The sequence below is a fragment of the Budorcas taxicolor genome, chromosome 7 (assembly GCF_023091745.1).
Source record: "Budorcas taxicolor isolate Tak-1 chromosome 7, Takin1.1, whole genome shotgun sequence".
Taxonomy (NCBI): Eukaryota; Metazoa; Chordata; class Mammalia; order Artiodactyla; family Bovidae; genus Budorcas; species Budorcas taxicolor.
This window is the reverse complement of record NC_068916.1, coordinates 39740998-39753338: the sequence shown is the minus strand read 5'-3', so window position 1 is coordinate 39753338 and position 12341 is coordinate 39740998. Positions and strand designations below refer to the sequence as shown.

Here is a 12341-nt window from a genome sequence, read left to right as displayed (position 1 = left end):
AACTGTTTAATTCCTTGGGAGAAAGTCTGAAAATTTTGTCCATATAGCCATCTATATAGGACCACCTGAGGACTTTAGGTATCCTTTCCTACTCAGTCTGTACAGACTTTCCTACAAGTCTGTATATTTCCTCTCTCTCTAACACCTAGTCAGAGATGTTGCAAAACATCTCTTAAATGTTTTATGTATGTTTACTTTGCATATATATGGTTTAAAATATACATTGTAGCATTTTAAATAATAATACTTATTTGTGCAAAATTATATATGTATTTTTTATTCCTAGTCATCAACACCAGCACATGGTGCCAGGAAATGATACACAAAATTCAGGATTTCTTCTCCAGGGTTTATCAGTGGAACCAGAACTGCAACCATTCATATTTGGAATGTTCCTCTCCATGTATCTGATCACTTTGTTTGGAAATCTGCTCATCATCCTGGCTGTCATTTCAGACTCCCATCTTCACACTCCCATGTACTTCTTCATCTCCAACTTGTCCTTTATTGACATCTGTTTCACTACCACAACCATCCTAAAGATGTTAATAAATATACAGATCCAGAGCAGAGTTATATCCTATGGAGGGTGCATCACCCAGATGTATTTTTACATGCTATTTGCAGCACTGGATGATTTTCTTTTGACTGTGATGGCCTATGACCGCTTCTTGGCCATCTGCCGCCCCCTGCACTACACAGTCATCATGAACCCCTGGCTCTGTGGACTGCTGGTGCTGGTGTGCTGGATCATTAGTGCCCTGTTTTCCTTGTTAGAAAGCTTACTGGTCTTACAGCTGTCCTTCTGTACAGATTTGGAAATCCCCCACTTTTTCTGTGAAATCAAACAGGTTGTACTACTTGCCTGTTGTGACACTTTTCTTAATGATGTTTTCATGTATTTTACATCAGTGTTGTTGGGTGGTGGCCCCCTGGCTGGTATTCTTTATTCTTACTCTAAGATAGTGTTCTCTGTACATAGAATCTCATCACCTCAGGGGAAATATAAAGCATTTTCCACCTGTGTATCACACCTCTCGGTTGTCTTCTTATATTATTGTTCAAGCCTAGGAGTGTACCTTAGCTCGGCTGCTACCCACAGCTCATACTCAAGTGCAACAGCCTCGGTGATGTACACTGTGGTCACACCCATGCTGAACCCCTTCATCTACAGTCTAAGAAATAAAGACATAAAGAGCGCTCTGAAAAAATTCTTTCAGATGGCAGTTATAAAAAGGAAAATTATTCTGGATCTGAAGAATCATCCTTGAAGAATGACTCAAAACCTTAAAACAAGGAATCCCTATTGTTTGATCAGTTTGTGGGTGTTGAACTTGCTGTTTGTATTAATTTCTTAAATTTTCCATTTCTTTGATTTGAACACTTTAGACAATTTGTATACTCACTATTTTAAGTTTCCCCCTCTATCTGCTGATTTTTTGCTCATTTTCTTTTGTCCATTTTCCTACTTTTCCATTTTTATTTGTGCATTTTCCTACTTTCACAAAGCTTTTCCCAGCCTTGGAGAAGAAAGACTTGGAAATTTTGATTAATTTTGTGGTACAACATGGGTTAATTAAAGATAATTTTTCTCAAATGACGTTTATTATTCTGAATGATTTTAGAAGAACTATAAAAACTGGAAAATGAGTAATAAAATTTCAGTAAGCACATACATATCAATAATTACTTTAAGTGCCAGTGGAATAAATGATTCAATAAAGAGACATAAGGTAGCAGAGTGGATAAAAAAGCAAAGCCCATCTATACACTGGGCTTCCCAGGTGGTGCACTAGTAAAGAAACTGCCTGCCAATACAGGAAATGTGGAAGATGCGAGTTCAATCCCTGGGTTGGAAAGATCACCTAGAGGAGGAAGTGGCAACCCACTCCAGTATTCTTGCCTGAAAAATTCCATGGCCAGAGGAGCCTAGCAGGCTACAGTCCATGGGGTCACAAAGAGTCAGATATGACTGAGCAGCTTAGCACACATATCTATATATTGCATACAAGAGACTAACTTCAGACTAAATTTTCACAAAGAATGAATGTAAGGGAACAGCAAAGGTATTTTATGCATATGAACATTATAAGGAAGGGGGATTACAATATTCATACCAGAAAAAATAGACTTTAAGGAAAATTTGTCTTTATTGCATAAAACAAAGTGTACTACATAATGTGAAAGGAATCAACACAAGAAGAGTACATACTAAAAATATTTGCTAACATATATATATCTAGGGCTTCCCTTGTGGCTCAGCTGGTAAAGAATCTGCCTGCAATTCAGGAGACCTGGGTTTGATCCTTGGGTTGGGAAGATCCCCTGGAGAAAGGAAAGGCTACCCATTCCAGTATTCTGGTTTGGAGAATTCCATGGACTGTAAAGTCCATGGGGTTGCAAAGAGTGAGCGACTTTTGCTTTGTATACCTAAGATAAGAGAAACTAAAGGATAAAGCAAATATTCACTTATATGAAGGGAAACATTAGCAATAATACAAGAACAACAGGAAATGTTAACAATTCATCTTCATCAATAGACTAATCATCTAGACAGCAAATCAGTAAGGAAACAGTGGTCTTAAATGACATTAGAATGAAAGAAAGTGAAAGTGAAGTCACTCAGTCATGTCTGACTCTTTGCGACCCCATGGATTGTAGCCTACCAGGCTCCTCCCTCCATGGGATTCTCCAGGCAAGAGTACTGGAGTGGGTTGCCATTTCCTTCTCCAGGGAATCTTCCCCACCCAGGGATCAAACCTGGGTCTTCCACATTCCAGGGAGACGCTTTAACCTCTGAGCCACCATAGTTGTACTTAGTAAATATATAAAGAACATTAAATTTAAAAAAAAAAAAAACACTTTTTATAGTGCTTGTGGAGTATACGCCAAGGTAGATCCATGATAGCTCAAGTAACAAGTCTTCTCAAACTTAAAAGTATAGAAACTGCATTATGCATTTATGGAGCACAGTGATATGAAAGCAGAAATCAACTAAAGGAAACAAAATGAGAAAAACACAAACCTATGGTGACTGAAAAGCATATAATAAAAAACCTAATGAGAAAATTAAGAAATCAAAGAGGAAATCAGGAAATATTTCTCAAAAAAAATGAAAATGAGAGCACAAATTTCCAAAATACAAGAGATACAGCAAAAACTTATAAGAGTGATTTTAATACCAACACAAGTGTACCTCAAGGAATAAGGATATTCTCATATAAATCGCCTAAGTTTCCATCCAAAGGAATTAGGAAAAGTAGAACAAAGAAAGCTCAGAGTCAGTAGAAGGAAATAGTGGTAGAAACTAAATGAAATAGACCAAAAATTGAAAAGATCAATAAAATCAGGAGCTTGATTTTTATAAAGGATAACCAACATTAACAAGCCTTCAACCAGTCTCAATAGGGAAAAAAAGAGCTAGGGAAAAGAAGTAAAACCATCACTATTTGGAGATGCCGTAATACCAGAACATGACTAGAGTTTATCAATGTGGTGATGCAAAGTTAATACACAGAAATATCTTGCATTCCTATACACTCATTTTACTTCAAAAGAAAAGAGGAAGTAGCTGGAGGAATTGGGTTCTCTGATTTTAGAGTATACTACAAAGCTACTATAATCTAAAGAGTATGGTGGTATCACAAAACAGAAATATAGATCAATGAAATGGGATTTAAATCCTGAACCAGGCACTTCTGGTAAACTAAGAAAAAGGAAACAAGAATATACAATGGAGAAGAGATGGGCCCTTCAAAAGGTGGTGCTGGCCAGTCAGAATGGCTGCAGTCCAAAAGTCTGCAAGCAATAAATGCTGGAGAGGGTGTGAAGAAAAGGGAACCCTCCTACACTGTTGGTGGGAATGCAAACTAGTACAACCACTATGGAGAACAGTGTGGAGATTCCTTAAAAATTTACAAATAGAACTGCCATATGACCCAGCAATCCCACTTCTGGGCATACACACCGAGGAAACCAGAATTGAAAGAGACACATGTACCCGAATGTTCATTGCAGCACTGTTTATAATAGCCAGGACATGGAAACAACCTAGATGTCCATCAGCAGATGAATGGATAAGAAAGCTGTGGTACATATACACAATGGAGTATTACTCAGCCATTAAAAAGAATACATTTGAATCAGTTCTAATGAGATGGATGAAACTGGAGCCTATTATACAGAGTGAAGTAAGCCAGAAAGAGAAACACCAATACAGTATACTAACACATACATATGGAATTTAGAAAGATGGTAATGATAACCCTGTATGCGAGACAGCATAAGAGACACAGATGTATAGAAAGGACTTTTGGACTCTGAGGGAGAAGGAGAGGGTGGGATGATTTGAGAGAAGGCACTGAAACATGTATACTATCATGTAAGAAATGAATCGCCAGTCTATGTTCGATACAGGATACAGGATGCTTGGGGCTGGTGCACGGGGATGATCCAGAGAGATGATATGGAGTGGGAGGTGGGAGGTGGGTTCAGGATTGGGAACTCATGTACACCCGTGGTGGATTCATGTCAATGTATGGCAAAACCAATACAGTATTGTAAAGTAAAATAAAGTAAAAATAAAAATTTTAAAAATAAATAAAAATAAAGCAAAAAAAAAAAAAAAGAAACAGGATCAAGGCTCTACATTACATTACTAAGCGAATTCAGGTGAAAGGTACAGAGAAGGGCAGATAATACATACAGTAGTCTTTCTTCAAAGCAGGTACAGAGAGTCCTAACTTTGCATGGTAGCTTAGAACTACAAAAATGAATGTAAGTGTTCAAACCATGCAAAGAAATCTTAATAATCAACAGGGAAAATGCTTTTTTTTCTGTGATCCTTAAACATTTTTGCTATAAAATTAAAAACTTTCTTACAGCCTGTTGTAAATTTTTAGGGAATAAAAAATAGTGAAATATATTTATTGAGTATGCTGTATTTTAAAACATTAGAAACATTAACACAGTATTTGTTAAAAATATATAAGGAGGAGTTTGGACAGTTCCTGCTTGTGTGTGCTAAGTCGCTTCAGTCGTATCTGATTTTTTGCAACCCAATAGACTGTAGCCCTCCAGGCTCCTCAGTCCATGGGAGTCTCCTGGCAAGAATACTGGAGTGGGTTGCCATGACCACTAGTGCCACCTGGGAAGCCCCTCAAAACTAGCGGAGACCTCACAGGAACCCGTCACCCAGCCACTCACTCAGCTCACTCAGTTTGGTATGTTCATTGACACTCCCAGAAACAGCTGGCTCTAAGTTTAAAGAGATGATAGATGAATTTTGTTTCTTGGGTCATTGTTCTAGAAGAGGTTATTTCTAGGGACGGAGTATATAAAATGAGATTCAACAAAAGAGAAAACTTAAGAATACTTTTAAAAATCTCGTCACTTTTTGAAAGCAATCTAATCAATGTTGATAAAGTGATTAATATCACTGTGTGGGAAGGTCTTCCCCAGAATATTCTTAGTTTTGTATTTATAGTGCTACGTTAAACCATTTATCAACATGTACCTCCTGGTATTTGTCGTCATGTTTAGCAGAATAAGGTAGTCATCTTATGCAAAGTTGATGTGTTCTTTGATAATATATTCAGTCATTTCAGAACTTCCATAGATATGTCCCTGCAATAAAGTTGATTTCTTTATTACAAAAAAAAAAAGTGGTGCTGGGAAAACTGGACATCTACATGTATAATTAGAAACATTACCTTGGCACCCCAAGCATTCTTATTTTGAAGGTAGATACTGGAAATATGGCTTCCCAGATGGCTCAGTGGTAAAGAATCTGCCTACAATGCAGACCTGTGTTCAATCCCTGGTCCTAGAAGATCCTCTGGAGAAGGAAATGGCAACCAGTTCCAATATTCTTGCCTGGAGAATCCCATAGATAGAGGAGCCTAGTAGGCTACAGTCCATGGGATCACAGGAGTCAGACATGACTTAGTGACTAAACCACCACCACCTAACACCATACACAAAAACAAACTACAAATAGATTAAATACTTAAATGTAAGGCCAGATAATATAAAAAATCTTAGAGGGAAGCATAGGCAGAACACTCTCTTAGAGGGAAGCACAGGCACTCTCTGACATAAATCGCAATAAGATCTTTTTAGATTCGTCTTATAGAGTAATGAAAATAAAAACAAAAATAAATAAGATCTAATTAAACTTTAAAACTTTTGCACATCAAAAGAGACCATAAATAAAACAAAACAGCAAGGCTCAGGATGGGAGAAAATATTTACACACAAAGCAGTTTATAAGGGATTAATCTCCAAAATATAAAAAAAAGCATATGCAGCTCAATTAAAAAAAATCAAAAATTTCTCAGAAGACATAAATAGACATTTCTGCAATGAAGACAAACAGATGGCCAAAAAGCACATGAAAAAATGCTCAACATCACTAATTATTAGAGAAATGTAAATCAAAGCTACAATGAGATATCACCTTGCACTGGTCAGAATGGCTATCATCAAAAAAATCTACAAACAATAAATGATAGAGAGGGTGTGGAGAAAATGGAACTTTGCTATACCATTGGTGGGAATACAAATTGGTATAGCCACTATGAACTGTGTGAAGGTTTCCTGAAAAGCTAAAAATAGAACTATTGTATAACCCAGAAATCCCATTCATGGGCATACATCTGAAGAAAACCATGTTTCAAAAAGATATTTACATCCCAATGTTCATTGCACCTCTGTTTGCAATAGTCAGGACTTATAAGTAACTTGAATGTCCATCAACATGCTTCCCAAGTGGCACAGTTGTAAAGAATCAACCTGCCAATACAGGAGACATGAGAGACGTGGGTTTAGTTCCCTGGTTGGGAAGATCCCCTGGAGTAGGAAATGGCAACACACTCTAGTATTCTTTCCTAGAAGGTTCCATGGTCAGAGGAGTCTGACAGCTACAGTCTTTGGGGTCACACAGAATCAAGACATGACTAAGCAACTGAACACATACACACTGGAATGTTCATCAACAGAGGAATCAGTTTAGTTCAGTTCAGTCGCTCAGTCGTGTCCGACTCTTTGCGACCCCGTGAATCGCAGCACGCCAGGCCTCCCTGTCCATCACCAACTCCCGGAGTTCACTCAGACTCGCGTTCATCAAGTCAGTGATGCCATCCAGCCATCTCATCCTCGGTCGTCCCCTTCTTCTCCTGCCACCAATCCCTCCCTGCCAAGGTCCAGCCCTGGTGGATCCAGGGTGATTCGAAGGTGGGGATGCAGTCGGCATCCTTGGAGATAACTTATTTAATTACAGATAGAGAGGGATTAGAAAATTAGCAGAGAAAAAGAGGCTGAATAACTTGGTTTACATGGAATACCAATCACCACCTACGTAGGCTGCAGGCATCTTCCTGTTCTCCCAAACGAGAGGAGGCACTGAGGCTCCCCCGGTCTGATCTTAGAAGCCCAGGGAAAATTAGCAGGCTTGGTGGGTACCCATGCACCAGATGGGAATTCAGCCAGAAAAACGGGGAGCAAGAAAAAAAGACATGGGGGAATCAGTCTTTCTGGAAACTGATCCCGATTTCTTTATTTTGGGGTCTACTTATATACCTTTTGTCACACATAGGGACGAATACAGAGAAACGCGGGGGTCAGCAGTCCTGACTTTTATCAAAATCAGGTGCTTTACATAAAAAAAAGATCTTAGGGGTTTTACATCATCTTCTGGCCATGAGGCTGCTGACATTTTACAACCCTTTCTTTCTAATAACCAAAAAACTTATTTTTTCCAAGGGTGTTTTTCTTAAACCAGGCACCACCCTCCAAATAAAGTTGCATTCCTATAGGGTGAGGGTGTAGTGAGTTACAATCAAGAAAGGAATTTATTTAACCCAAGGTTAACATGATTAATCTTAAAGGTTAATACTTATTTCTCCTATATGCTTAAAGGTTAATACTTATTTCTCCTATATGTTAGTTATATTCATTATAAGGGCAGGGAATATGGAGATTTAGCAGCAAACATCAGCCCAACAAATGAAAATCCTTTCACCAATGTTCCCGTTAAGATCTATTTAGTCTTAAGATAGTGATAAAGTTACATTTTTACATAGCAAGGACACAGTGATTTATAACAAATTACAGTGATCTATTACAAAAGAGAAAATTCATTAACTCAAAAAGTCTAGTATTGCTAACCTTAAAAACTGCTATATTTCCTTTTCTATATTCCAAATACATTGATTAATATATTCCCAGGTGCCTAAGGATATGGAGGCCTGGCAGCAATCATTGACTCAACAATGAGAAAAGCCCTATGCTAAATTAAGACTCTCAAAATACTCCAAACTCTCTGTGCTGTTTATGGTTGAGAGGTAGTAAACAATCATGTGTGTAGTGGCAGGAGTATGGATAATCCTGTCACACAAGCTAGTTTGCCAGCAGAGAGGTTTGACCTGAGAAACCTTTGTCCCACCCAGGGCAGGGAATTAGCAGCAATTATTGGCACAACAAATGAAAAACCCTTCATCAATATAATTCCTAACCAACCCACTATACTAATAATTTCTAACTCCCCAGAAGAATTTGCCTTTAGTAAGTCTAAAACATCTCATGCCTCTCAGGTTGGGAGGCTGTGAACATTCACATGTGGCCGGACAAACCTATACACGCGGGCTAGATAACCTTCAGAGGAGTTTATAAGTTGAAACACTCTTGTCACGCCCAGGAATTTTTATTGACTTGGAGCTGCACGTTTACTCCTTCTCTGAGAAACCGGTGGGGAACAGCCCCGCATAAAGTCAGACGTGTAGGCGAGAGCATGAAACAGTAAAGTAGATAGACTCTGGTTTTGGGGGTAGATGCTCAGGAACAGAGGGTTTCCTGAGGCTTGATCACGCCTTTGCATATGCCAAGCCTCCTTCCTCATGACCTTTGCCATGGGCAGAGTTCCTCACGCTGGCTCCAGGCACCTCCCAGCATCAAAGTCTGTTCCAATGAGTCAACTCTTTGCATGAGGTGGCCAAAGTACTGGAGTTTCAGCTTTAGCATCATTCCTTCCAAAGAAACCCCAGGGTTGATCTCCTTCAGAATGGACTAGTTGGATCTCCTTGCAGTCCAAGGGGCTCTCAAGAGTCTTCTCCAACACCACAGTTCAAAAGCATCAGTTCTTCGGCACTCAGCCTTCTTCACAGTCCAACTCTCACATCCATACATGACCACTGGAAAAACCATAGCCTTGACTAGACTGACCTTAGTCAGCAAAGTAATGTCTCTGCTTTTGAATATGCTATCTAGGTTGGGCGTAACTTTTCTTCCAAGGAGTAAGCATCTTTTAATTTCATGGCTGCACTCACCATCTGCAGTGATTTTGGAGCCTCAAAAAGTAAAGTCTGACACTGTTTCCCCATCTATTTGCCCTGAAGTGATGGGACCGGATGCCATGATCTTTGGTTTCTGAATGTTGAGCTTTAAGCCAACTTTTTCACTCTCCTCTTTCACTTTCATCAAGAGTCTTTTGAGTTCCTCTTCACTTTCTGCCATAAGCGTCGTGTTATCTGCATATCTGAGGTTATGGATATTTCTCCCAGCAGTCTTGATTCCAGCTTGTGTTTCTTCCAGTCCAGCATTTCTCATGATGTAGTCTGCATAGAAGTTAAATAAGCAGGGTGACAATATACAGCCTTGACGTACTCCTTTTCCTATTTGGAACCAGTCTGTTGTCCCATGTCCAGTTCTAACTGTTGCTTCCTGACCTGCATACAGATTTCTCAAGAGGCAGGTCAGATGGTCTGGTATCCCCATCTCTCTCAGAATTTCCGCAGTTTATTGTGATCCACACAAAGGCTTTGGCATAGTCAATAAAGCAGAAATAGATGTTTTTCTGGAACTCTCTTGCTTTTTCCATGATCCAGCGGATGTTGGCAATTTGATCTCTGGTTCCTCTGCCTTTTCTAAAACCAGCTTGAACATCAGGAAGTTCACGGTTCACGTATTGCTGAAGCCTGGCTTGGAGAATTTTGAGCATTACTTTACTAGCATGTGAGATGAGTGCAATTGTGTGGTAGTTTGAGCATTCTTTGGCATTGCCTTTCTTTGGGATTGGAATGAAAACTGACCTTTTCCAGTCCTGTGGCCACTGCTGAGTTTTCCAAATTTGTTGGCATATTGAGTGCAGCACTTTCACAGCATTATCTTTCAGAATTTGAAATAACTCAACTGGAATTCCATCACCTCCACTCGCTTTGTTTGTAGTGATACTTTCTAAGGCCCACTTGACTTCACATTCCAGGATGTCTGGCTCTAGATGAGAGGAATGGATAACAAAATTGGTACATGTATACAATGGAATACTACTCAGCCAAAAAAGGAACAAATCTGAGTCAATTGTAGTGAGGTGGATTAGCTTACATCTTGTTATATAGAATTAAGTAACTTGCAAAGACAAAAGCAAATATAGTATATTAACACATATACATGGATCTTAAGAAATGATATTGATGAAGCTATCTGCAGGGAAGGAATGAAGACGCAGATATAGAGAATGGACTTATGGACACAGTAGGGGTCAGTAGGGGTAGGAGACGGTGGGGCAAGTTGTGAATGTAGCACTGACATGTATACACTACCATGTGTAAAATAGATAGATAGTGGGAAGATGCTACACATATTTTTTGAAATTTTCCTTCCAGACAGGAAATGACTCTTTTAGGCCTCTTGTTTCTTATCTATAAATAGGGAAATTCCACTGATGTAATAGAATTGGTGTATTAATTAAGAGCAGCTGTGACTAAGTCGCAGGTATGCATTTACTTAGCTCAAAGTGACATCAGAGGACCATAGGGACAGAAAGTCCAGCATTGCCCTGCCACCAGGACATGGAGCTGTGATCTTTCAGGGACATCTCCTCCCAGGAATCACACATGGAACAGGATATTTGAGAATCCACTGATCTAGTCTGTGTTGTACTCAGGGGCATACATTTGACCCCTCACATTGCTGGATCATCAAAAAAGCAAGAGAGTTCCAGAAGAATATCTATTTCTGCTTTATTGACTATGCCAAAGCCTTTGACTGTGTGGATCACACTGAACTATGGAAAACTCTGAAAGAGATGGGAATACCAGACCACCTGACCTGCCTCTTGAGAAACCTCTATGCAGGTCAGGAAGCAACAGTTAGAACTGGACATGGAACAACAGACTGGTTCCATATAGGAAAAGGAGTACAACAAGGCTGTATATTGTCACCCTGCTTATTTAACTTCTATGCAGAGTACATTATGAGAAACGCTGGGCTGGAGGAAGTACAAGCTGGAATCAAGATTGCCAGGAGAAATATCCATAACCTCAGATATGCAGATGATACCACCCTTATGGCAGAAAGTGAAGAAGAACTGAAGGGCCTCTTGATGAAAGTGAAAGAAGAGAGTGAAAAAGTTGGCTTAAAGCTCAACATTCAGAAACCAAAGATCATGGCATCCAGTCCCATCACTTCATGGCAAATATATGGGGAAACAGTGGAAACAGGGGCTGACTTTATTTTCCTGGGCTCCAAAATCACTGCAGATGGTGATTGCAGCCATGAAATTAAAAGACATTTACTCCTTGGAAGGAAAGTTATGTCCAACCTAGACAGCATATTAAAAGCAGAGACATTACTTTGTCAACAAATGTCCATCTAGTCAAGGCTATGGTTTTTCCAGTGGTCATGTATGGATGTGGGAGTTGGACCATAAAGAAAGCTGAGCGCTGAAGAATTGATGCTTTTGAACTGTGGTATTGGAGAAGACTCTTGAGAGTCCCTTGGACTGCAAGGAGATACAACCATTCCATCCTAAAGGACATCAGTCCTGGGTGTTCATTGGAAGGACTGATGTTGAAGCTGAAACTCCAATACTTTAGCCACCTGATGCAAAATGCTGACTCATTAGAAAAAACCCTGATGCTGGGAGGGATTGGGGGCAGGATGAGAAGGGGATGACAGAGGCTGAAAGTGTTAGATGGCATCACCAACTCAATGGACATGGGTTTGGGTGGACTCCAGGAGTTGGTGATGGACAGGGAGGCCTGGCGTTCTGCAGTTCATGGGGTCACAAAGAGTTGGACATGACTGAGTGACTGAACTGAACTGAACTGAATGCTATTTAAAGATAAATTATTCTTTAAAATCTATTCTTATCTCCCTTATGTAATTAGCAATATACAGCTATTTTTCATCTGTGGATGTGAATTAATTTCTGAAAGTAGAAAATCTACACAGAGAAATCAATAAATGTTAATGAAACTAGATATCTTAATAAAGTTAAATATTTGATTTAAATAGATAACTTGAAATAAAGAATTCAAGACATAGATATTTCAACTTCCACAGTA

General features: G+C 39.3%; 1 protein-coding gene across 1 annotated transcript; it reads left to right on the top strand.

The window, feature by feature from the left end:
- Nucleotides 1–278: 278 nt before the first annotated feature.
- LOC128050723 (olfactory receptor 7A17-like) lies at nucleotides 279–1271 on the top strand. The gene has a single exon (XM_052643061.1). It carries the CDS (start codon nucleotides 303–305, stop codon nucleotides 1269–1271), a length of 969 nt encoding a protein of 322 aa, XP_052499021.1. The 5' UTR covers nucleotides 279–302.
- The last annotated feature ends 11070 nt before the right edge of the window (nucleotides 1272–12341 follow it).